This window comes from Aythya ferina (assembly GCF_964211825.1).
Source record: "Aythya ferina genome assembly, chromosome: 20".
Taxonomy (NCBI): domain Eukaryota; kingdom Metazoa; phylum Chordata; class Aves; order Anseriformes; family Anatidae; genus Aythya; species Aythya ferina.
Genome location: NC_140318.1, coordinates 3,126,513 through 3,149,598, shown reverse-complemented (window position 1 = coordinate 3,149,598; position 23,086 = coordinate 3,126,513). Strand labels below are relative to the sequence as shown.

The window sequence follows — 23,086 nt, the reverse complement described above, 5'->3', positions numbered from 1 at the left end:
GAAGGAAGCACCCGAGCGCAGCCAAGCCGAGCGCGTGGTGCTTTGTGCACGCGGGGAACAAGCCCGGGCAAGGTGCAGCCACGATTTCCAGAGCAGAGATGCTCCCGGATCCTGAACGGGGAGACAGAAAGGGGTGAGATGGAGGGGAACGGGATGGAGATATCCAACACCAAAGAAGCCCGGGTGGTGGCAACCTCAAGCTGCCTTTCGGCCGTGTGGGGCTGGAGGCAGTGGCACGCTCCTGGTGGCACGGGGACGTCGTTTGGTCAGGGTGCAGGATGCATCCTGTGCCCAGCCACTGCCATCCTGCTCATGCCTGGAGATAGGATGAGACGGGGAGACACCGGGACACCCACTGCCATACCAGGGGTAGGGAAGGACCATAAAGATGGGCACGAAGCCAACCTCCTCACATCGTTTTGCTGTTTGCTCTTGGGACACCACAACAGCCCGGCCTTGCTGCAGCAGTGGAATAAAGCACGGGGCACGGTCCTTGGGGTGATTTAACATTTCACACGGTGGCTCAAGCTCCCGGTGTCACCCAAACCCCAGGTGGCCCCGTGCACCCCCTTGCCCGGAGCAGGGCACCGCAGCACCCAGCCCGATCTCAAGCAAAAGGCAGGGAAACGAGGGGAAAGAGCAGCGCAAGGAACGCTGCAGGGCTCGCGGCTTTGATCTAATGAGCAGACTCTGCCCTTCGGTTTGTTTAATTGTTTCACACTTGCTCTGGAAATAATTTACAACAGGAAGCGGTGGGATAACACCAGGCCTGGCATGGGACGGGATGAGCCCGGGGGCTGGTGGAGCGCTGCCCCGCGAGGAGAGGCACAGCTGAGGGTGTCCCCCCCCTCATTAACCCGCTGCCGACCCTCGCACTTCTTCCTCTTTCCCATGCCTGAAGCCTCAGGGCAGGCAGCCCCGCACGGCCCCGCAGCTTTCAGGGCTGTAAAAGAGCCACCCCATGGCCTCCCACAGCCACAGCTCGGGGATGAGGCCAAGGAGAGCAGGACCAGAACAGGATTTAGGCACCTGGGTCCCCGTGGGATTTAATACTCCTGAATTATTTCTGCTCCCAGTGTTTGCCCCTGCATTCTCCACCCAGTGCGTGCCACAGCGTGGGGAGCGGTGCCATGGAGAGGGGGACCCCAAACCCTGGCACACGTTGGAACCCCCCCACAGGCCGTTCCTGGAGGTGGGTGCAGGCACTGAGCCCCCCCCTCGGCCTCCCCTGCGGGACGACACATGAAAATGGGAGATTTAAGTGCTCGGGCCTGTGTTTTGGTTGCCGAGCTCGCGGCCTGGTTTCAATTTGCTGGAAGTGCCGGGGCGTGGTGGGAACCGCGTGCGCTGCAGGGGGTGACCCCGTGGGGGGGGAGCAGGGCCAGCAGCCACCCTGTGGGGGTGGTGGCAGCACCCGGTGCTGTCCCCAAGCCCAGGACGTGGCTGGGTTTTGGTTGGGACATCCCCACGCTCCCACCCCACAGGCTCCAGGGCAGCTCCGCATGCAGGGTTCAAGCCTGGCGGAGCAATAGGGGGGACACGGGGGGGCACCGGGTTGAGGGCACAGGAAGGCTGCACTCTTGGGGGATTTGTGGGGCTGTCTCGCAGGTTTGGCTTCTCTGCTGCCCCTAATTTATTTGTTGGTGTGGCACACGGGGCTGCCAGTTCATTAATTGGTGGCCTAACCAACAAAATTGCCCCGCTCCATGGGTAGCAGTGTGCAGGTTGGGGGGGGCGCGGGTGGGAAACGTCCCCTTGGACCTGCACCCACCTGTGTAGGGTCGGAGCAGGGATCCCCCCCTCACCCTGCTCCCCTGGGCCTGAGACCCCTGGGGGACGCTCAGCCCGAGCCCCGTGCAGCCGGGTGGGCACAGCCTGGGGCCTCCTATGGGCTCTGAGCGGGGGCTGCGAGCCCTGGGGGGCTGGGGGGCTGTAACTGGGGGTGAGCGGGGGGGTCCGGAGGTTGTTTAAGGACCTGTGGGGGGGCTGCATGAGGAGGGCTGAATGGGGGTGAGGGGCTGCATTGGGGTGGGGGCTGCATTGGGGTGTCCAGAGGTTGTTTAAGGGGCTGGGAGGGGGCTGCATGGGGATGGAGGGGGGCTGCATGGAGGGGGCTGCTTGGTGGGGGCTGTATGGGGGTGAGAGGCTGCATTGGGATGGGGGGGGCTGCATAGGGGTGTCCAGAAGTTCTTTAAGGGCTTGTGGGGGGGCTGCACTAGTGCTGGGAGGGGGCTGCATGGGGCCTGAGAAGAGTTGCATGGCTGGGGGGCTTCACAGGGGTGCCCGGAGGTTGTTTAAACACCTGGGAGGGGGCTGCATGGGAGGGGGGCACCCAGAGAGGCTGCCCGGGGGGTGCTCCACGAGGTGTGGGGGCAGCACAGCGATACCCCAACCAACCCCAACCCCCCCCCTCGGGCACCCCGATCTCCGCGCAACCCTCTCCCAGCTCCGTGCCCCCCACACCCCTCGAGGGGCCGGGCGGGGAGGGGCGGCCCTTGCCGTCCCCCCCCACCATCCCCAGGCTGCCGAGCCGAGCCGTGCCGAGCCCGGCCCGCCCCGCACCGTCCCGTCCCGCCCCCCCCCCCCAGCTTCTCCGCCCTCCGCCCGGCCCGGCCCGGCCCGCCGGGGGCTGAGCAGCCGCGGGAGGCGCCGGAGCTCGGAGAGGTTTTGCTGGGCGCTGGGGCGCGCTGTGTGTCTGAAGCTCCTTGGAGCAACCGGCCCGGCTCGGTTCGGCTCGTTTCGACCCGGCTCAGCCCGGTCGGTGTCCCTCAGCCCCCCCCCCTCCTCTCCACCCCGTCGGATCTATGCGGCTGTGAGCGGTGGGAGCGGAGAGGGATGAAGCGGCTCCTGGCCACCGGGCTCCTGCTGGCCCTGCTGCCCGCCCCGACGCGAGGTGAGGGCCGAGGGTGGGAAGTTCGCCCCATGAACCGCCCCCCCCCCCGGGGTGAGGGCATCCGAGGGGGGCAGCGAGGCTCAGAGCCGTCGGGGGAAGCGGGGTCGGAGCCCCGGGGGTGAACGGAGCCGTGCTGGGTAGAGGGGTGGGGGGTCCCGGAGGAGGGAGCGGAGCTCGGGGCCGTCGGGGGGGGGGGGGGGAGCGGAGCTCGGGGCAGGGGGCACCGCGAGGAGCGGGGCCGTCGGGGGGAGCCGGAGCTCGGCGGAGCTGGAGGGGGGGGGACGGGGACGGAGCTCGGGGCCGGGGGGAGCCGGAGCCCGGAGCCGTCGGGGGGAGCCGGAGCTCGGGGTCGGGGGGCAGCGGGGCTCGGGGCCGTCGGGGGGAGCCGGAGCTCGGTGCTGCCGTGGGAGGGGGGGGGGGGGACCCAGGAGGTCGGGACGGGGCTGGGCTCCGTAGAGGTGCGCGCAGCTTGTTGTTCCGCGAGAGTTTTTTGACCGTTTTGCAATTTTTTTTTTTTTTTTTTTCTCTCGGTTTCCTGTTTCTTGAAAGTCAGCCGGGTGCCCCTCAGGGCCTCCCCCCACCCCCCCCCTTTTTCTCCCTTCCCCTCCCCTCGGCGCCGGCTCCGGGTGTTTGGCCGCAAAAATAAAAAAAATAAAAAAAAAAAAAAAAAAAAAAAAGTGCAGAGCGACCGTCGGGGGGCGGCTGGCCCCGAGGGGTGGCAGCGGGGTGGGACGGGGGGGGGGCACAGCCCGTCCTGTCCCGTCCCTACACGGCTTGGGGGGGCCCTACAGAGCCCCTGGGGAGCAGCACAAAACCTCACCGGAGCTGGGGGGGGGTGGTGGACCGGGAGCTTTTGGGGGAACGCAATCAGTGGGGACACCCCGACGGGGGTCCCGCTGGAGACCCCATCCTGGCGCTTGCCCCCTCGGGGGTGAAGTTTGTAGGGGCGCGGGGTGCACCCCCAGCTCCCTGCTGCGTCCCTAAAGCAGGGCCCGGGGCGGGGGGGGCTGGGGAGGGAGCCCCCAGGGTGTGGGGTGGCCCCGGGCTGGCAGCGCCTCGGGTTTGGGGCCACTCGGGGAGAATTTGGGTTCGCTGCGAGGCTGTGCTTGCTCGGGGTGAAAACTTGCGAGGGCTGCACAGGAGCGTGTGGGGTCGGGGCCCGTGAGGAGCTGGCGGGGACAGAGAAGGGGAAGAGCGAGCCCGGGGTGGAAATCGGAAGCGATTCTGGTACTTCTCAGCGAGTTGCTGTGGTAACTGCGCAGAACTCGGCCTCCGAGGGCCAGACAATGAAACCTTGACTCAGAGCGGGTTGCGAGGAGCCACTCATTTCGCGACCGAGCTGCTGGTAACTCGCGGGCCCTCGGGCGGGATGGTTTTTCCCAAATGGCGTTGGTCGCTCGGGGCCCGACCCGCTGCCTTGAGGGCAGCGCCTCCCTGCTAGCACCCCCCGAGGATGTTTTTAGGCCAACTTTTCCCATATCGGGACCACACGGACCCTCCGTCACCCCTTGGTGTGGACATAAACCCCCAGAGGAGGGGTGCCGGGGCCTGCGCCGTGCCTAACGCTGTGCTTCTGTCCGCAGGTGTGCGATGCACGCAGCCGGCCGAGTCCTGCCTCAACGGGGGCAAGTGCGAGACTTTGCTCAATGGGACCGAGGTGTGCCAGTAAGTATTGGAGGAGCCCGAGGATTTTCCATCTCCCTCGACCGAAGCGCTGCCACGCGTGTTGACTTTGCTTTGAAGGCTCTGGATTTAATAGGGCCGCATGCGTTGTCTTTCCTGGAGTGGCAAGAATAACCTGCTTGTGTAGGAGTCGCCGCGAGTTTGGCAGGATCGGTCTTTGTTCCTAGCTGGGTGGAAAAACATGGGCAAAGGGCCATGTTTGGCTGGTGTGAACCTATGCAGGCTGCCCTGCTTGATGGAGCAGGAGGTAGGGCCAGCCCGCGGCGCTCGCGGGCCTGGCAGGAGGGGAGGGAGGCTGCCTGCCTCCCAGCTACTCCCCCTGGTCCCTAAAACCTTGCCCTTCATTCCCCGGCACCCTGGTAGCCGTGGTTTCCAGTACGTCTCCAAAAATGTTCAAGAGAAGTTGATGTTGCGTGGCTCGGGCTGCCCCACGGATGTCCGTGTGTCCGCGGGGCAGGTGGCAGAGCGGGGCTGTGCTCTCCTGCGGCCGCACGGTGTCGTGGCACCGTCCAGCCCGGCATTACCCCACGGGTCCTGGCACACGGGCAGGAACCTTCTCCAAGCTGATTGTGGGGAAACGGATGTGAGAAGCGTTGGGACCCTTTGAAGGACCAACCGACCCACCGCAGCGATGGCCGATTCACTCCAGGCTCCCAGGGAACAATAAGCAAGAGAAATGAATAAGGCTGCAGCTCCCTTTTTAAAAGTATTCCATAAAAGAAATCTGAATGGGCAAGGCTCTGTTTTCCGGCCAGATTTCCCCTCTGCCTGTTAAACACGGGCTGAGCTGAGAGCGGGCAGGGAGACGTTCCCACCCACCCCAAATTTCCCAATAGGAAGCTCTCGGCGGAGGAACCCGAAGGCATTTCCAATCCCGACCTGTTGAATGGCAGTGTTCCTTGACAATGTGCGTTGCTTTTTTGCAAATCTGCCCGGGTGCCGTTACTCTGCCCAGTAGCCGGGCACCTCCCGCCCCCTTCTCCAAGCTGAGCCCCCCAACCCTTTGGTGAAAATAAATCAGCAAATCAATCAGGCACATGAGCAATTTAATGGACAAAGGCTGGGTCCTTTTGTGAGCCACTAATGAATGCACGCCACTTTTTTTTGCACAGAAGCCCTTACCAACGCTTGACGCTCTAAATCTTGTTTTCTTTCATTCAAAGAGCGACAGCTGGGATTCGGTCGAAATTCGGCAGCTATTGTTAAGGGAGGCAGATTAATGCTGTGTGACTAATCATGTATGGCTTCCCAGAATGCCCAACCCTCCACCCCCTCCCCAACCTTACACCCCTCCTTTTCCTTGTGGTCATTCTTTCCTTTTTTTCTTAAGTCTCTGCAACTCCTGATTTACATTTCATGTGCAGATGGTGATGGAATCTAATTAGATCTGATGTGTGCAAGCTCTATTTGGAGGAGAAGCCTCCAAAGTAGGCTTGGGTTGCTGGTGTGGCTTTTTTTTTTTTTTTTTTTCCTTTTGGGTTTCTTTTTAAGAGAAAAAGTTAAGTTTACAGAACTTCATTGCTAGCTGTGAACAACCGCCTCTCCCTCGGCTGCAGGCACCAGGATGGCTTCGCGAGTAGGTGCGAGTTATCCCTGCAGGAAGCTGAGGGTGTGCTCTCGGCGTGGTGCAGCCCTCGTGCCATGCCGTGGCATCTCGTGGGCGACGGAGGCGGCTTGAGAGGTGCTGGCAGACCGGACCAGATGCAACTTCCCAAGGTGTCTGATAGCAGCTCGCAAAATCCCGCTTTTCACTTGCCTGAATCTCTCTTTACGAGGAGTTCTGCTTCCAAGCTTCTTAAACAAAGCGGAGCCAAGAGCACAGATACCAGACGCAGAAAAGCTGGCACTGCCCTTTGGCGCCTGCGTGAAATGCACCATTTTGGCTGCTGGCCACATCTCCGCTCGGCCTGGCACTTAACAAAGTTTGGCCATAAAGCCCCATTGTGCTGTCCCCACAAATCCAATTAGAAAAAGTGGAGTGAAATAAATAGCGTACGAGGGAGACGCTCCTCGAGTGGACGAGCGCCCTGGCGCTTGTCGCGGCGGAGAGCTAGCCGGGTTACTTGAAGACGACTCTGATAACTCCAAACCCCGGTTATCAGCTCTGCGGCGGAAAGGAAGTCACCGGTGTGAAACGAGGAGCTTTCTCAGCCTTTATTATTTTACAGTGGTAGTTTGTAAAGCTCCAGGTGCCTTATCTTGCTTGTCCCCTTGCCAGGCAGTCGGGGGCACACAGAGCTTTAATTGAACGCGGAGGACCGAGCATTTGATCGGCTGGAGGGCTCGCGGTGTAATTAAGCCGCCTTTGGAGTTGCTTTCCACCTTGGCAGGGGCAGCGGGCTCTGCCGGGGCTGTAAGAGCGGTGGCAAAGCTTCGTGTCCCACGCGTGGCACTGGCACAGACCTGTAGCTCTTCAAGGTCTGCCTTAGGGCCGGCCGGGGCCGGGGATTGTGGCTGGCGGCTGTGGTGTTTGAAGTGTGGTTTCGTGGTGCTGGCGAGCTGTGGCTTTCCAAAAAGGCGCTCGCCTTCGACTGAGGCGCTTTCCCAGGCGAAATGAGAAGGTTTTCCAAAAAAAAAATCGTTCCGACTCCTAGTGGTAGCTCCTAATTAGACTGCTGGATAACTGTGTTTTTGACTGGCATCCCTGCAAATGAGCAGGGCTCGTTTTAGATTGCTGTGCCATGTGACTTTTATTCCCAGGACCTCCCTTGCTCCACTAGTTAAAAGCAGATGGCATGAAAGGGGGCTGAATTTCAAACCCTGCTCCACCAGCGTTTCCCTGCTAAAGTCGGAGGAGCTGCGTCTGGGTTGCCATGCTCTCGCCCGGAGAAGCAAAATAGTCTGCAACGGAAAAGAATAAGTTAAATTAATCACCAGGTTTGCACTGAAAAGGGGGAAAAGTCAGTTTGCTAAAGTACTTCCTCTGTTTATGAATCAGCGTAGTGCTGTAGTGCAGGCAGGGAGATGGCTCCTGAGCCGTGCCCACTGCACCCCCAGCTTCCAGGGCCGGTGGACCAGGGCTGGTTGCGCTTGGAAGAAGCTTTCAGAGAGGGCCCACAGCAGCCAGAGGCGATTATTTTAGCTCAAAACTCTTTCTGGAGACAAGCAGGAAGGCAGAGGAGTGATCTGAGTCCTGCGGCTCTCTGTGCCCTTCAAGTTATTCAACTGCTCAGTCATTGTTATCTCGTTGTAAAGGGCGGAAGTTTCCTTCTGGTTTGATTTTTTTTTTTTTTCTCATGTGCTTTACCCCAACGTTATTTCCATGAAATAATAACAAAGCAAAAATGCAGTCTCCGCGCTGGAGAGGAAGAGGGTGGAGTGTTGAACAATCGAGCAGAGGAAGCTCTTAAAGAAGTAGCCGAGCGGTGATTCAGCCATGTTGAGCACTCTCGATGGCTGTTTCAGGTCTGATCTCATGCTCGGAAAAGAACAAGGTGGAAATGGGTAAGAGGGGAGATTAAAAACACAAAAGCGTCACCTGTTGCGGATTCCAGTGGAAGAGAAACCGAGCCGAGCAGCTCAGCTGGTGAGGTCACTGGGCCAGCAGGGACATTGTGCGGCTCTTTTCCAGAAGAATCTCGATCCGTCCCTCCTCGCCGCCGTGGTTATCAGGTGACTCAGGTGGTCTCGCCGCCTGCTGATAACTCGCCTTGGGACTTTACCGTCTGGACTGAGTGTTTTCTTATTTTTTTCTCATGGCTTGGATACCCGTGATGGATTTCTCTGGGCCGGAGGGGTTGCCTTGCGTTTGGGCAGGGGTCGGCACCGGTCGTGCGCCAGAGGAGATGGTAGGGACCCCAGCAGTGCCTGAGATGAAGATGCTCGGGGGCTCCCCAGGATCCAGATGGGACGAGATCTTCCCACCGGCGTGGTCCCTTGTGGTCACAAACACCCATTTGTTCCAGCTGGTGCTACACGCCCTGGCCTCACCTCTGGGACTATTACAGGTTATTGTATGTAGCATGCAGGTGACACGTAGAAGTGACTGCAGGACCGAGCTACTCACCAATTAAGGGCTTGGATAACATAATCAGGAGGCAGTTAGCAAGTTTTAAAATAACATCGTTTGGAAATTAACTTGCGCTTTCCAGGCCCGGAGGTGGGGTGACCCTCGTTTTCCTCGTGTTTCTTGGTGTCCTGAGTGGTAACTGCATGTGTACATGAGGGGAATGTGAAATTTATAGAGCATCAGGGTTTTTAACGAGGGTTTAGCCTCGGGGTGCAGTTACCACCTGCTGGTGAGCTCTGGATCTGGATGGAGAGCTCTCTGTGGTTAACGTGTCTCCAAACACCGGGGTTTCAGAGCATGTGGGTACGGAGTGGAAGAGCTTAGGATGTGCCTTAGAAGTCCCAGGAGACCTGCAGAGGGGTCTCGGTTGCGTCCTGCCTCCAGCAGGGGCCAACCAGCCCCCTTGCAGCCTTTGCTGGGGTTTGGCTGCTCCTCTTGGTGCCGCAGGTGCCTCTGTGCAGTTTGGGGTGTGCTGGGATCGGGGTTGGATCTCAGTGGGTATTGGCAGCAGCAGGTCCGTGTTACCCCATTCCCAAGGCCCCCCAGCCGTGGGCACTGTGTTGGGTCCTCACCAGGACTGAGCTCATCTTTGTCCTGGGGCCGGGCTGCTGCAGTTTGCATTGGCCAAAGGTGCTGGTAAGCAGCAGGTGGTGTAGGTGGCTGCAGTGCTACTCTTGGTGCCCACCTCGCCTGGCTTCTGCTCTCCTGTAAAGGTGCACGGCAGCAGCTGGACCCATGGCAGGGTCTCCATCGACAGCTCCAGCACGTGCCCAGCAGCTGGGCTCCCCCTGTAGGATTTCCTATCAAGTGAGTGCTGCTGCGTGCCTCAGTTTCCCCCGTTTGCTCCTGCCTATCTGAGCATCGAGACCCATCTCCGTGCACAACGCATCCCAGCAGGTAGCAGAGGTGAATTGGGCACCCGAGGCGCTCAGCAGGAGCCGTGCAGGATCACGACCACGACCAAAACTCCTGCGTGGGGCTCGGGGGGGCTTCCCATGACCACACAGCATCCCTCACAGGTTCGTGCAGTGCTCACAGCCCCCTTGGCACACTCGTGTGTCTGGGCACCGCTGCTGGGAGCATCGCGGCGGCGAGGCGCGAGCAGAGTGTGCTCAGGGCCGGGTCGCGCAGCACCAGCGTCTACTTCAAGCTCTCACCCATCACGTCCTCCCCTTCCCCCACAGCAGCCTGGAGTTAATATTGGAAAAGTCGGTTAAACAGTTAATGTTTAGGCCGTGGTTATTAGGCTTTTGCACATTTCGAGCGAAGGGAGCGGAGTTGCATTTTAATGGGAAACTTTCACGCTCAGTCAAGTTGCAAAAATGTATTTGCGCCTAAGTCATTTTCTTTTTAACAAGTTTTCGCCCTAATTCCCTTCCCCAAAATCTGAATTTAATGGTATTTATATGGGAAATGGATTTATTAAGTTTTAATGACGCTATAACGTCGCCCTTACTTAATGGACGGGGCTCGCTGCGGGCGAGCGGCCAGGTGGCGGTGGGCTGGGAGCCGGGAGGAGCGCGGGGCTGCAGAGCCTCCGGCTTTGGGCTTGGTAAAAAGTCAGTGTGGCTACGGGCAGTGGTGCCAGGCTTCTTTTGGGTCACCAGGGCTGTGTAGGATCAGGCCCAAGCTGTTGCATGAGCTGGTGCTGCAGGGCTGAGCCTTGCCAGCTCCTCGGTGCCTGGTGCGCCGTGGTGCTCCGTGTCCACCTGCGGCTGTTCCCGAGGGAGAAACAGGAGGGCAGGGGGGCTCGGTGCTTCCCCGACCGCTCTGTCCCTTGCCAGGGGAAGCCAGCAGGGTGGTGGGGATCTCCTGGAGTTTATACTCCCCTCTGGCATTGCTGTGCACGAGTTGGGAGTTCCTGCAGGTGATTGATGTCAAGGTGGGAATTACCAGCTGGCAGCTGCGCGAGTCCGCTCTGCTGCAGCACTCCTGCCTGGCCGGTGCATCCTTCAGGGAGAAACCCCCAAAAAAACCCTCCTGAAGACATTTGTGGGCAGCTAAAGCGCTGAACTGGGCCAGTGGAGGAACGTGGCTGCCGACAGAGGCATGCCCAGCGCTGCCGGCTCACGCCCCCTCGGCACCGAGAGCCCCGCGCACCGGGGCGGGCTGGGAGAGTGACCCTGCGGGGGGACGGCCCGCGAGCAGGGGGGCCTTTCCCCGGCCCCCAGCCCCTATTAAAATGTTAGACACAGGCCTGGGAGTCAAAAGGCAGGGCGACAGACGGCCCTTTCACAGGGCCTGCTGCTCCTCATGAAAGGGGGTTTCTAGGGGACGCCGGGCAGGAATGCGGGCGCCGGCCGGAGGGCAGCGCCGCCCCTATTGTCCCCCGGGCTCAATGGGGCTTCATGTTGACACAGGGATTTCTGCCGGCAAAAGGTGTCGGAGGCAGCTCCTTCCCTCCCTCCCTGCTGTTTCCTTGGTTCAACTCGGCAGTGGCAGCAGTGCCGGGCTGGGGGAATGCCCGTCTGCTCATGCAGGCTTCAAGCCTCTGCGGTGTCCCTTCAAGGGGCGAGGGGTTTGGTGTTGCTGAGTGTTTTAGGGAGCTTTGGCGGGGTTTGGGGCTGTAGGGGCACTGCTGGGCTCTGTAAAGCCCCCTCCTCGCCCCCTATTTATAAATATCAGAGCTAAATATAGGTTGTTTAAACTGGCGGTAGCTGTTCAGATCCTAATCGCAGGTTTTTATTTCCAGGATCAGAGGAGTGGGACGGAGGGCTCGCGTGTGTTCCTGGGGGAGTTCTCCATATACGGGGATCGGGCAGCTCAGTGTTTAGCCAAAACTTGGCTGGGGAGGGGAAACAAAAAAGAAAAAAAAAAAAAAAAAAGGAAAAGAGTTTGTTCGTCATCGCCGAGCACGGTGGCGACACCGGCACTGCCACGTGTGTGTGCCAGGGCTTTCAGCTCCCCAGGGGACAGGGGATGTAGGGTGGCCTAGGGCTCGGGGATGCCCCAGGGATGTGGGGATCCCAAATCCCCCCGTTCAGCCTTTCCTCTCTGCAGGGTTAAAGAACAAAGCGTTTTCTGTAGGGAAAGAAATTGAGGGACCCAACCTGGGCGCAGTTGCGGTGTGTGCTCGGGCTGTGTTTCCCCGGGGTGCCTCCAGCACCGGCTGTGGGAGCGTTTCTGTGATTCTGTGATTCTATTTCCTCCCGGATCACCCCGGTGAAGCAGCTCCACGATGTCCAGGAGCTGCACGTTGCCACCAGCACGGACCGAGGCGAGCAGGTTGCTGCTGTGCAGCCCCACAAACAATAGGGCTGTGCGGCTTTACACCGGCAGAGGATATAAAAAGCATCAGCTGGGGGAAAAAAAAAACAACAAAAAACACAACAACGTTCCTAGGACCCATTGTTGAGGGTGGGAATGAAGCGAGTTTTGTCTTGGGCTCTTCCTTAGCCATCTTTCATGTGCATTGTGAATGAAGCTCCATTGAAAGGCAGCTCCTTCCCAGGTAGCTGCTCACCGCTCGGGGTGAATAGCCCGGCCACTTTGCTTAGTAATGGGATTATATTGTTTTTCATTACAATGGGAACTTGGATTCCCAAACTGTCCTGACTAATGTCTGCTGAAGAAACAAAGCCGTATGATTTTTTTTTTTTCTTCCTTTTTTTTTTTTCTTCCCTCCGTGCTGGTAGGAGGAAGAGCGGCTGGAGCACGTCCCTCCCCGCTCCTGTCCGTGAGCGCATCCAGCTTTGGGAATTCCTTGAGTTTCTCTCCAGATGAAAGTCTGGGTCTTAAAATCCCAATTAGATGGCTTGGGCTAGGTCAAAAATGAACTGGAACAAAAAAAAGAAACACACATCAAAGGCTTTGGATTGCAGCGTGCTTTTTTTTTTAATTAAACCAGGCCGTAGATCGGCTCTTGCTTTATTAACCTGGTGTCACTCGAAGGAACCCGCTGCTTTGCCAACCACCCTCCCGATGTGAAACTCTGTGTTTTTTTCCCAGGCTGGTGTCCCGGCGTGTTTAATAAAGCAAGACCTGGACGGGACTTTGTAGAGAAACCGCCGGTTCAGCCCAGCGCTGCTTTTCGGTGCCGCGGCGGGCAAGGAGGAGCCGGGCAGCTCAGCCCCGGCTCTCCTGGGAGCACGGCACAGCTTTTGCTTCCCTCCCGGGTGCCTGTGCCAGGAACCACAGGGCGAGTGGCAAAAAAGGAGCCTCCTCCACGCTGCCGAGAGCTCGGTGCAGCCGCTGTGCTGTTCCCCATCGCCCTGCGCCCATCTCCTGCCAGCCGCGCGGTGCCGCGGGTCCCCCAGCCGTGCAGCGGTGCCGGGGGAGCAGCTGAGGGTGAGACGGGAGCTGACGAGGGCTGTGGAGCTCTGCTTTGCCAGCGGGAGAGGTTTTCCTTCCCCTCGCCCTGCAGGGAGCTCGGTGGGGTGTTCCCGAGGATGAGGCTGCTGAGGAGCTGGTCCTGTGGCTGGTTGCATGCCCGCACGGCCCCTGGTGATGCTCTGTGACAGAGGGGCTGCTAGGGAAGGAGGAGGGTTTTCTCCTTCAGCCAGTAGCATGAAAATAAAACCAGGAGAAAGGTGGAAACACGTCCCTTCCCTCTGTGGCACGGTGACCTGTCCCCTCGAGCAGCAGCTCGGCTGGGAGCTGTTGGGGATGAGGGTCCCCGGTGCTGGCAGCGGCTCTCGGGGCGAGGGCTGTGACTTGGGGAGCAGTCGGGGAGCTGCTTCCAGGCTGCGCCGGGCGAGAAAACACTGGCACGACTGGAAAAGTGACTCCTCTGTGGCTGGCGGGGCAGAAGAGGCTTAGCAGGGCCTGTGCCCGCTGGGTTTGCTCCGTTTGCATACGGGAACGTGCAGCAGCAGGAGGCCGTGCTTCACGGTCCCTCCATGGGGACCCTCTGCACCACACGAGGTCCTGGTGCTGGTTTCTGGCCCCCTTCCCCCACAAGACCACCCTTGGGTGCTCGCTGAAGCACTTCTGGGCTCCGCTGGCCCTTCCCTGGAGGCGTTTCCATCCTGCTCAGCCCCAGCGGGGGCTCAACCGGCCCCCTGAGCCTAACGGCCCCAAAACAGGGCTCGAGCAAAGACCCGAGCCGTCCCCCCTCGGCTTTCCCACGGTGCTTTTACCTTGGGGAAAACACCCGCGGCCGTTTATGCTTCCAGCAGATGAGGGTGAGGACGAGGTTACGCGATGGCAGCGCAGATAAGGGGCCGCCTGGACGCGGGGCCCCTCCGTTCCCCTCCCTGCTGGGACGGGATGGGGACGTGGGGACAGCCCCTGTGTGTGTGGCCAGGGGCCGTGCTCTGCTTTCTTTTGTGCATTTTAAGCCTGAGGTGGGTTTTACCTCCAGCCTGGTCTCCGTCCTTGAGGGTGATGAGCACCCAGCACCTTTAAAACCCCCCCCTGAAGGCTCAGGGCAGCACCGTGCGGGGCCGGCGCGTCCCGAATTTGAACAAAGCCTTGGGGAGGGCTGCGGCGGCGCCCGAGTGTCATCTGCGCCGGGGGTGGCAGATGGCAGCTTAGCACGGCAAGGAAAACAGCAAAACCCCGTGAATTAGGCGGGGGTTAAAGGTCGCAGGAACATCTGCCTCGGGATGCTTTCAGTGCCCGCATTGCTGCGGAGGGAGCGCGCCGGGGACGGGACCTGTTGCTGGCGGGCCGGGGAAAAGCCCGCGCGCTGCGGACAAAGAGGGTGGCAGCGGGATGGGATGCACGAAGCTGGAGCCAGGAGGGGTGTCCCCAATTTATCCCGCCCCCCCAGCCCTGCTTTGGGAGCCTGGCATGCGGCTCGCACCGCGGGGAGCAGCCTGGTGGTTGTTTTTTTTTTTTTGGAGCCCTGCTGGATCGCCGCAGCGTTTTGCCGTGGTTCGTGGCTCGCGGAGGATGTCCAGCAGACACAACAAACGCACATGCCCGCGCCGAGCAGATCCCGATTTGGCCTGGGCTCGGCGCTGGGAGCGGGTTGGGAGTTTGGGGCCGCTTGTTCCCATTCCCAGGCCGTCCCGGGGGGGTTTGCTGTCTGCCCTCGGCCGAGGCCTGCGAATCGTGCTGGAGATGTCTGGGTCGGGAGCTGTGCCGCCTCCACGCAGCAGTCTGTGCTCGGGGATGGTGTGGAGCAGCCCAGCCTGGTGGGAAACCCCCCAGAACCTCTGCCTCGACCCCAAAGCACAAAGTCCCGGGGCTGGGCAGGAGCTGCAGGCACTCGGGGGGTGTAAATCAGCGTGCTCGTGCCTGCAAGGAGCTCGCTCAGCATCCCTGGGGATGGGGACTGGATCACGGACATCCAGGAGGCTCCCGAGCCCCCACGGAGCTTGGCCAGGTTGAAGCCAGTTTCTGGTGGCCCTTCGGAGACGTTTTGATGCCGAAGCACCCGCCCCGTCCTCTGCCAACACTTAAATCTCTAATTAAAGCCTAGCTTTCATGTCTCCTATGCTAATTTCCAGAAGCTGCTTTGGGTTTGGACTGCGTAGCCCTTGCTTGGGAAATGCCAAAGGAAAAACCACGGGGTGATCTGCCCTGTGCTGAGCGCTCAGCCCGCGGGGCCGGCGGCACCCAGCGCCCGACCGTGCATCGGCAGCACCGCCAGCGAGGAGATTTATTATTTTTTTTTTTGCAGAAAGCGAAGCTTTGCTCCCTGGGCAGGACTTCAGGAGAGGTTTTCAGCCCCTGAAGTAGGTGGAGGTGCGGTGAGGTTTGCAGCCAGGCTGCGTGCCCGAGCGAGGCCGGGAGCTGGACCCGGCGCTGCTGACTCCGGGCTTCCCAAACCTGGGAGAGCTGAAAAGCAGCCACTGGGTGCTCGCTGCCTGCATCTCCCGGGGTTTGATCTCGTGCTTTGCATGCACCGCCTGGATCCTGGCTTCAATCTGCAGCCAGGGCTCTTTAAAGCGCTGTGGGCACTGAAATCCATCCCCAGCAGTGCTCTGCCCGGCCTCGCACCACACCTCGTACCAGACCTGTTGTCACAAGCACGGGCAGGAGCAGCACGACGTCTGCGCGACCTCCGTGGGGTGTGACGGGGACAGAGGTGGCTTTCGAGGGTGCCTGCGTTGTATTATTTCTTCAGGGCTGCTGTACCAGTGCCTCCCAGTGCCTGGAAATACTTCCCTTGCATGGAAGGGAAATCTGATGCTCGGTATCCCAATCTGCCCGTCCTGCTCTCTCATGCCTGGCTGGAAGTTTTGACGCCTCTGGCTCGGTGGGAGCTGGTGCTGCTGTCAGGAGGGCCCTAAAAAAAGTCATACAGATGTGTGTGAGCATCTCAGTGCAGCGAGGCAGCGCTGCAAAAGGCCCCAAAGCTCCCTTCTGCCTCCAGGCAGGGGGGCGGCTGCCTCCCCAGGTGAGTTCCTTGCGATCGCTAATTAACCTCCCCGCTAATGACCATCCTGCAGCTCCGCTTGGGATCTGCCCTGCTCCGGCTTCCCGGCGGCGAGCTCCCAACGCCTTTTGCCAGCGTTTGGAATTGGAAAAGATCCAAAACCTAACGGGGTGGGAGGGCTTCCCCCTCCGCGCCGCGCCGCGCACCCAGCCCCGGGGCAGAGCATCGCTTCCCGCGCTGTCCCCGGGCTCTTTGTCCTGCATCACTTTTATTTTCCCTCTTTTTTTTATTTATTTATTTTTCTTTTTTTTTACCCATCGGAGGACCTCATGACGCTGCCTCCCCGGCCGCCAGCCGGCCGCGAGAGCGCCCGCAGGATTGTTTTAAGAAAAAAAGCGTGTGTGGTGCGGGGAGGCGGGGGGGGGGCCCCGCGGGGATGGGGAGGTAGAGGTGGGGGGGGGGGTTAACAGATGACTGCACACTCGAGCGCTGTGCCGGCGGCGTGCCTTCGCCTGGCCCCGCACAATGGGCCCCTCTCAGGCGGCTGCAGCCCCCGGCCCCTTCACATTCCCCCGCGCGGGGCCGTGGCGCAGCCACCCAGAAGCGCCGGCGTCGCCCCCACGGCCGCGGTGCCCCGGGCTCGGAGCCGCCGGCGAGCCGGGCACCATCCGTCCGTCCGTCCGTCCGTCCATCCGCGGGCGCCGGCAGCTGCTGTGCCTCATTAGGATGCACACCTGCTCCCCGCCGCCCTTTGTGTGCCGAGCAGATGCCCTGATTTATTATTGTCCGCATTTTCTTTTTCATTTGGCCCGGATAATGCCGTCTCATTAACTCAAAATGGCTCCGAATCCGGACAAATTCTCACACAATCCCCAACAATGAAATCAGAATTGGGTTAAAAAAAAAAAAAAAAGCAAAAAAAAAAAGTAGGAGAGGAGAGGGGGAGCGGGGCAGGGACGTGGTCCTGCCTGTGGCACGACGCGGGGTTAGGGCTGGCTGGCGGGTGAGGCTTTTGGGGTCCTGGCTTTGGGGTCCTCGGGCTGTGGTGTTATCCAGGATGGTCTCTGGGGCTCCCTGACCCCAGTGCGCCCCCGGTTGCGTTGTGCCTTGGGGACACGAGGTGCCACCAGCTCTGTGGCCAAGGGTGCAAGCACGCAGCAGGTGCCCCAGCCCCGTCCTGCCAAAGCCCTGCCAGAGCAGCGCCTTCCCCAGGCATCAGCTGTCTTATTATTTATTAGCCTTCGTTTATTTCTGCTCACAAGAGGGCCCTGATGGCAGCACGAGCCCGGCAACACGGCGTGGGGCTGAGCGTGGCACCCTGGTGCAGGACAGGGCTGCGGCATCGCCTGGCTCCTGCCCTGCCCTCCCTGCACCAGCGCAGTTTCGGGAAGCGGCGTGCCACCAGCAGAGCTGCTCAGGGGAGAAACGAAACGAGTGGCAGCTCGAATTGCAAACCCAAGAGGCTTTGTGCCAGGGAGGTGCCAAAGGGGCTCATCCCCGGGCTCTCCATTCAATTTTCGGGTGTCCTTGGTCTCTCCACGCACAGCTCGGCTCCGTCCTCCCCTTCCCAGAGCCAGGTCCCCATCTACATTATTCCCTCCCAGCCTCTCCAGGAGGCGTGGAGCCACCATTGCAGGGTTTGCCCTCGTGCCCCGCGTCCCTGTCCCTGCCTCGTGGCTGCTGGTGACAGATGGCTGAGCCGGTGGCCGTGGCGCGGGGCCTTTTCTCAGGGCCCCCATGCGGAGCCGTGGGGCCGCCAGGAGCTTGGCGAGGGTTTAACTTGGGGGAAGACCTCAGCTGCGCCGAGCTGGGCCGTGCCCCACCTGTTAGCAGCCGACGGCGAGCCCGCGGTTGTTTGGCTGTTGACGTTTGGCTGATTTCTCGGGACTTAGGGAGGGGAAAAGATGCAGGGACCCCCCCCTGCAGAGACAGGAGGCGACGCCGCGCGGCCGTCCTGCACCGCTCGGCCCCGGGGCTTCCCCCTGGGACAGATTTGGGGGTGTCTGCATGGGGGGGGACGGGGATGGGTGCGGTGCTCCTGGCTCTGCCGTGCTCCAGCCGCAAGCGTGGGGTGAGCCGCCGCGTCCCCCCTTGGGCCCTGGTTTCCTCTTGGGCGAGGGGGGCGGGGGGGGGGAGCGAAAAAAAGCACTTAGCGCTGAAAAGCAGGATGTCGGCCCTGGAGACTGTGGTTTTGCAAGTCTGCGCAGGCCCCTTGATGGGGGAAGCCTTTGTTCCAGGCGCCTCTTTCATCTTCCTCTTCTCTCAAGGTGCAGCTCGGCCCGGAGCCGGCGGGGTAGAGCCTGCAAGCTCCCAAAGCAGCCGTGCTGCAACGGGCAGCGTGCCCGCGTGGCGCACACGCGCTCCCGAAACCGGTGCCGGTACCCGACCGAGGCACCCCGATCCCCCCCGGGATTGGGTCAGATCGATGACATCTTTATTTTATTTTTTTTTTTCCCCCCCCTTCCCCAGGTGCAGCAGCGCCCACGTGGGCGAGCGGTGCCAGCTGCCCAACCCCTGCCAGAGCTCCCCCTGCAAAAACTCCGGCACCTGCACCCCGCTGGTGCGCGGCGGCACCGCGGACTACACCTGCGCCTGCAGCCTGGGCTTCACCGACGAGCTCTGCCTCACGCCCCGCGAGAACGCCTGCCTCAACAACCCCTGCCGCAACGGGGGGACCTGCGAGCTGGTGACGCTCAGCGAGTACAAGTGCCGCTGCCCGCCGGGGTGGTCAGGTGAGGCCGCCACGGGGAGCGGGGATGGACGTAACCCTCGCTGGGGGGTTGCTCCTGGAAAGCTGCCCCCGGTGCTGGTTGATGCTTTCACCGGTGCTGCAGCTTTGGGAGAGGAGAAGGTTGGCAGTGCTGGGCGTGGAGGTGGCTGGTGAGCTGCAAAAATCCCGCACTGGTGGGGGTTTTAAAAGGGTAAAGATCAGGGGAGTTAATTACACGCCCTATGAACACAGCGTGGTTGTGCGCCGGGACTCCCAGCGCCAAGAGCTGTGCTTCGCATCCTCACCCTCCTCTTCCTCCTCCTCCCTCCCTCCCTCCCTCCCCAGGTAAAAGCTGCCAGCAGGCCGACCCCTGCGCCTCCAACCCCTGTGCCAACGGGGGCCAGTGCGTCCCCTTCGAAGCCCACTACGTCTGCCGCTGCACGGCCGGCTTCCACGGCGCCAACTGCAAGCAGGACGTGAACGAGTGCAACATCTCCCCGCCCGTCTGCAAGAACGGCGGCAGCTGCACCAACGAGGTGGGCACCTACCAGTGCTCCTGCAAGCCCGCCTACACCGGCCAGAACTGCGAGCACCTCTACGTGCCCTGCAACCCCTCGCCCTGCCAGAACGGGGGGACGTGCCGCCAGACCGGGGACACCACCTACGACTGCACGTGTCTGCCAGGTAGGCGCCCGCTGGCTGCTCCCATAAAGAGGTGCTGGGGATGCAGGGGGCCGGGGACCCTTTTTTGTAGCTTTTTTTTTACCCCCCCGGTTTGCTTCCTCGAGGACGTAGTGGCCCAGCTCTTTGCTCACGTCGCAGCTCTGGGGAGCGACAAAAACCAAGCGGCCGGAGCAGAGCCGCCCCGGGTGCGTTTGGGGAGATGCTGGGCAGCCGTGCCGTTAGCAGAGAGGTCAGCCGGGGGCTTTTTATACTTGGTGATTCACTAAAATAGCTCTTCCCAAACAACTGCTTCAGCAGAGGCCCCTCTGCGGATGCTCATATTCCAGAATAAGAGTGCCTTTTTCCGTTTTAGCTTAATCCACTTCCAGAATGGAATAATTGTCCCGGAATAGCTCTTTTGGAAAGTTTCTGAGTGCAGGCGGGCTTGGGGAAGGGAGACCCTGCCCGTGCTCATTGCTGCTCCCTCTGGCAAGCTCGGTGCACGCAGGGCAGCGTGGTGCAGCCTGAGCTCAGCCCAGGCTTTGCTTGCCAGGAGGACAGAGCCATTTGTCACCCGAGCCAGCCCCACCAGCTGTGTCCTCTCCTGGGGAGAGATGCCCTTAGCAGCGGTGAGCTGCCTGGGAAGGTTCTCATGGGGTTGTTTTATCCCATAGCCCAGCAGGGGCTGGGGCAGGATGAGAGGTGAGCGGCTCTTCTGCTCTGCACCCCAGACGGTGCTCAGAGTTCCCAGGGGAGCCCCATGCTCCCTCCTGCCCCACCACCACGGAGCAATTCTCTGCACGGGGTGGGGACGGGGTGGCCCAGCTGGCAGAGACGTCCCCACGTCCCTGTCCCTGCCTCCTGCCAGCGGTGTGGGCTGCTGCTGGGGAGAGATGCAAGAGAGCAAGGTAGCATGAGGGAATCTCAGCTTGGGCTTCCACAGACTCAGAACCCAGAGGCTCAACGCCCTTCCCAAGCTTCTGGCTGTGGTAACTGTTACAGACACCCATGGCCCTGCAGGATTTTCTCCTTCCCCTCCACGCCTGCTTGCCCAGGCTGGAGCAACGCTCCCGTCCTCACAGGCAGCGAGGTGCTGGGGCTGACCCGGGGAAGGAAACCTTTCCTTCCAGGACGAGCCACGAGCCAGCAGCTCCCACGGGAGCAGCTCCCAGCGCGGGCAGGGCGGCGCGGCGCTGCCGCAGGGCCGGGCAGGTGCCGGGTGGCAGCAGGAGCGGCGCTGCCCTGCCGTACCGCTGACGAGGCACTTTTCTCCCCAAGCAGCCTGGGCGTCGGGCACGGCGGGGTGAGGAATCGCCCCGGGGAGCATCCCTGCCTTGGAAGGAGGTTGGGGGACCAGCATGTTCACACCCAGCTGCGGCTTCGCGGGCGGCTGCGGGGAGATTTGCATGCTGCACGAGCCGGTTCGCCTCCCGCGGGGTGGCACGGCCCCTCGGAAAGGCACGGGGCTCCAACGGGGAGATCTGGAGGTCCCTCGGCACCTCTGCCGCTGTGCACGGCTCGCTGAGAGAGGCTTTGGGCAGAGGCACGAGGAACCGGGGGCCGGTTGCTCATGATAAGAGGGTGATTGATACGCTGGTATGCAGCGCGCCCGGTGCGGAACAATGTCCCCTTTTCATTGCCAGGGAGGCCTGGCCCTCCCGGGTTTCTTCAAGTTAAACTAATCTCCTCTGGTTTATCGTGCCATCGCTGCAGAATGTAACCCGGAGTTTAAAGTAATTGCAGTGCTAATTACTCATTCAGGTGGCTCGAAACGAGTTAATGCTGGTAGCCAGGACACTGCCGGTGGTTGCTGTTCGGTCTCAGCCCAGCTGCTTAAAAACAGGGGGCAGAGCAGTGCTGCCTGCTTTGGGCTCCTATCAGCCATCATAAATCACTGCTGCTGCTGCTCCTGTAGCGGGGCTGAAGCTGTGGGTCCCCGGAGCAAGGGCCTGCGATTGTTCTAACCCTGGAGCAAGGACGAGCGACAGACCGAGGGGGACAGGGTGGCTCGGCAGATCTCCTGATAAGTTCCTGGCCGTTTCGTTCCTGCTGCACATGGGGAGAGGTCAGGGGCTGTGCGCTATCAGATGGAGGCGATAAAACAAACCTGAGCGGCCGGGCTGTGGCGAGGAGAGCTGGGGGGGAGCAGCGCAGTGCGCGCAGGGCCGTGGGTCGCGCTGCCAGAGACTTTTGGAAGCGAAGAATTCCCCTCTGGGGGAAGCACTGCTTGTGAGGCCCTTGAAACGCGAAATTAAAACAGGCTGATTCAGCCCTGGCTGCCGCGAGCGGTGGTGGGAGCAGCCCCGGTTCATCCCAGCTCGCCGTGGAGTCGGCGGGGCCGGCATCCCCAGCGGAGCCCCCGCTGCTCGGGGAGAGCATCCTCGGAGCTGGGGGCGCCGGGGACGCCCGTCTGCCCCTCGTAGGGGATGCAGCCGCTTGCCAGGCCCGGGCGAGTGCTCCCTCGCGGGGTAATGTGCGTGTCGGGAAGCAGCCCCGGAGGAGGCGGGCCGGGGCTGGAGATGAAACCGGGCGGCTGGCTTCAAAGGAGGCAGGGTGGAGAGCGCCTGGCGGGCTGTCTGCCTGCTAATGAGCAACCGGCTGCAGCGGGGAGGGCGGCGGGAGGGCAGCTCCCGAGCCCCAGCCTCGGTGCAGGGAGCCCTGCGGGGCTTTGGGGCTGTCCCCCTTTTGGGGCAGGGGCACGGGATGAAGGCTGGAGGTTGGTGGCACCTCGGCTGTCTCCTTCGTGCAGGATTCGCGGGTCAGAACTGCGAGGAGAACATCGACGACTGTCCGGGGAACAACTGCAGGAATGGGGGCACCTGCGTGGACGGCGTCAACACCTACAACTGCCAGTGCCCGCCCGAGTGGACAGGTAGCAGCGAGGGTGGCAGGGCTGTCCTGGGGGCTGGGGAGGTGGCTGGGGAGAGGTGTCCCGCTCCGCTGAGCGCAGCAGCAAGCACCAAGCCGCTGGGAGCACGTCCATGCCAACCTCACCCCCGTGTCCCTGTCCCTCGCAGGCCAGTACTGCACCGAGGACGTGGACGAGTGCCAGCTGATGCCCAACGCCTGCCAGAACGGGGGCACCTGCCACAACAACCACGGCGGCTACAACTGCGTCTGCGTCAACGGCTGGACGGGCGAGGACTGCAGCGAGAACATCGACGACTGCGCCATGGCCGCCTGCTTCCAGGGGGCCACCTGCCATGACCGGGTGGCCTCCTTCTACTGCGAGTGTCCCCACGGACGCACAGGTGAGAGGCGCCTCCGGTGCTCGGGGTGCGGGGTGGCAGCTCCCCAAGCATCCCCTGGCTGATGATGGCAGAGGTCTCGGTGCGTGGCAGCTGGTGTGCCCAGCACCTTGACGTGTGCTTGCTGTTTGTTCCCCAGGTTTGCTGTGCCACCTGGATGACGCCTGCATCAGCAACCCCTGCAACGAGGGCTCCAACTGCGACACCAACCCCGTCAACGGCAAAGCCATCTGCACGTGTCCCTCGGGGTACATGGGGCCGGCCTGCAACCAGGACGTGGACGAGTGCTCGCTGGGTGAGTGCCCTGTGCCAGCCCCTCGTGCAGCAGAGGAGGGAGCTCGCTGCAGCTGGGAGCACGTCCTGGAAGCAACTCTTGGGTTTTGCAGGAGCCAACCCATGCGAGCACGCGGGGAAATGCATCAACACCCAGGGCTCCTTCCAGTGCCAGTGTCTGCAGGGCTACTCAGGCCCTCGCTGCGAAATAGATGTCAACGAGTGCCTCTCCAACCCCTGCCAGAACGACGCCACCTGCCTGGACCAGATCGGGGAGTTCCAGTGCATCTGCATGCCCGGTAGGTGGGCAGGCGGCCCCGTGGCCCCTGTGTGTGGCACC

At 61.4% G+C, this 23,086-nt stretch overlaps 1 protein-coding gene across 2 annotated transcripts in view; it reads left to right on the top strand.

The window, feature by feature from the left end:
- The first annotated feature begins 2,636 nt into the window (after positions 1-2,636).
- The window catches only part of NOTCH1 (notch receptor 1), a 38,955-nt gene continuing 18,505 nt past the window's right edge, over positions 2,637-23,086 (top strand). The window contains exons 1-8 of one of the 2 annotated variants that reach the window (XM_084494589.1): positions 2,637-2,893; positions 4,477-4,558; positions 18,322-18,584; positions 18,908-19,246; positions 21,975-22,097; positions 22,243-22,476; positions 22,613-22,768; positions 22,860-23,045. In XM_084494589.1, the coding sequence (XP_084350715.1) occupies positions 2,836-2,893; positions 4,477-4,558; positions 18,322-18,584; positions 18,908-19,246; positions 21,975-22,097; positions 22,243-22,476; positions 22,613-22,768; positions 22,860-23,045 (1,441 nt within the window). In that variant the 5' untranslated portion in view covers positions 2,637-2,835. The remainder of the gene's footprint in view (positions 2,894-4,476; positions 4,559-18,321; positions 18,585-18,907; positions 19,247-21,974; positions 22,098-22,242; positions 22,477-22,612; positions 22,769-22,859; positions 23,046-23,086) is intronic. The other variant, XM_084494590.1, reaches the window with a different exon arrangement.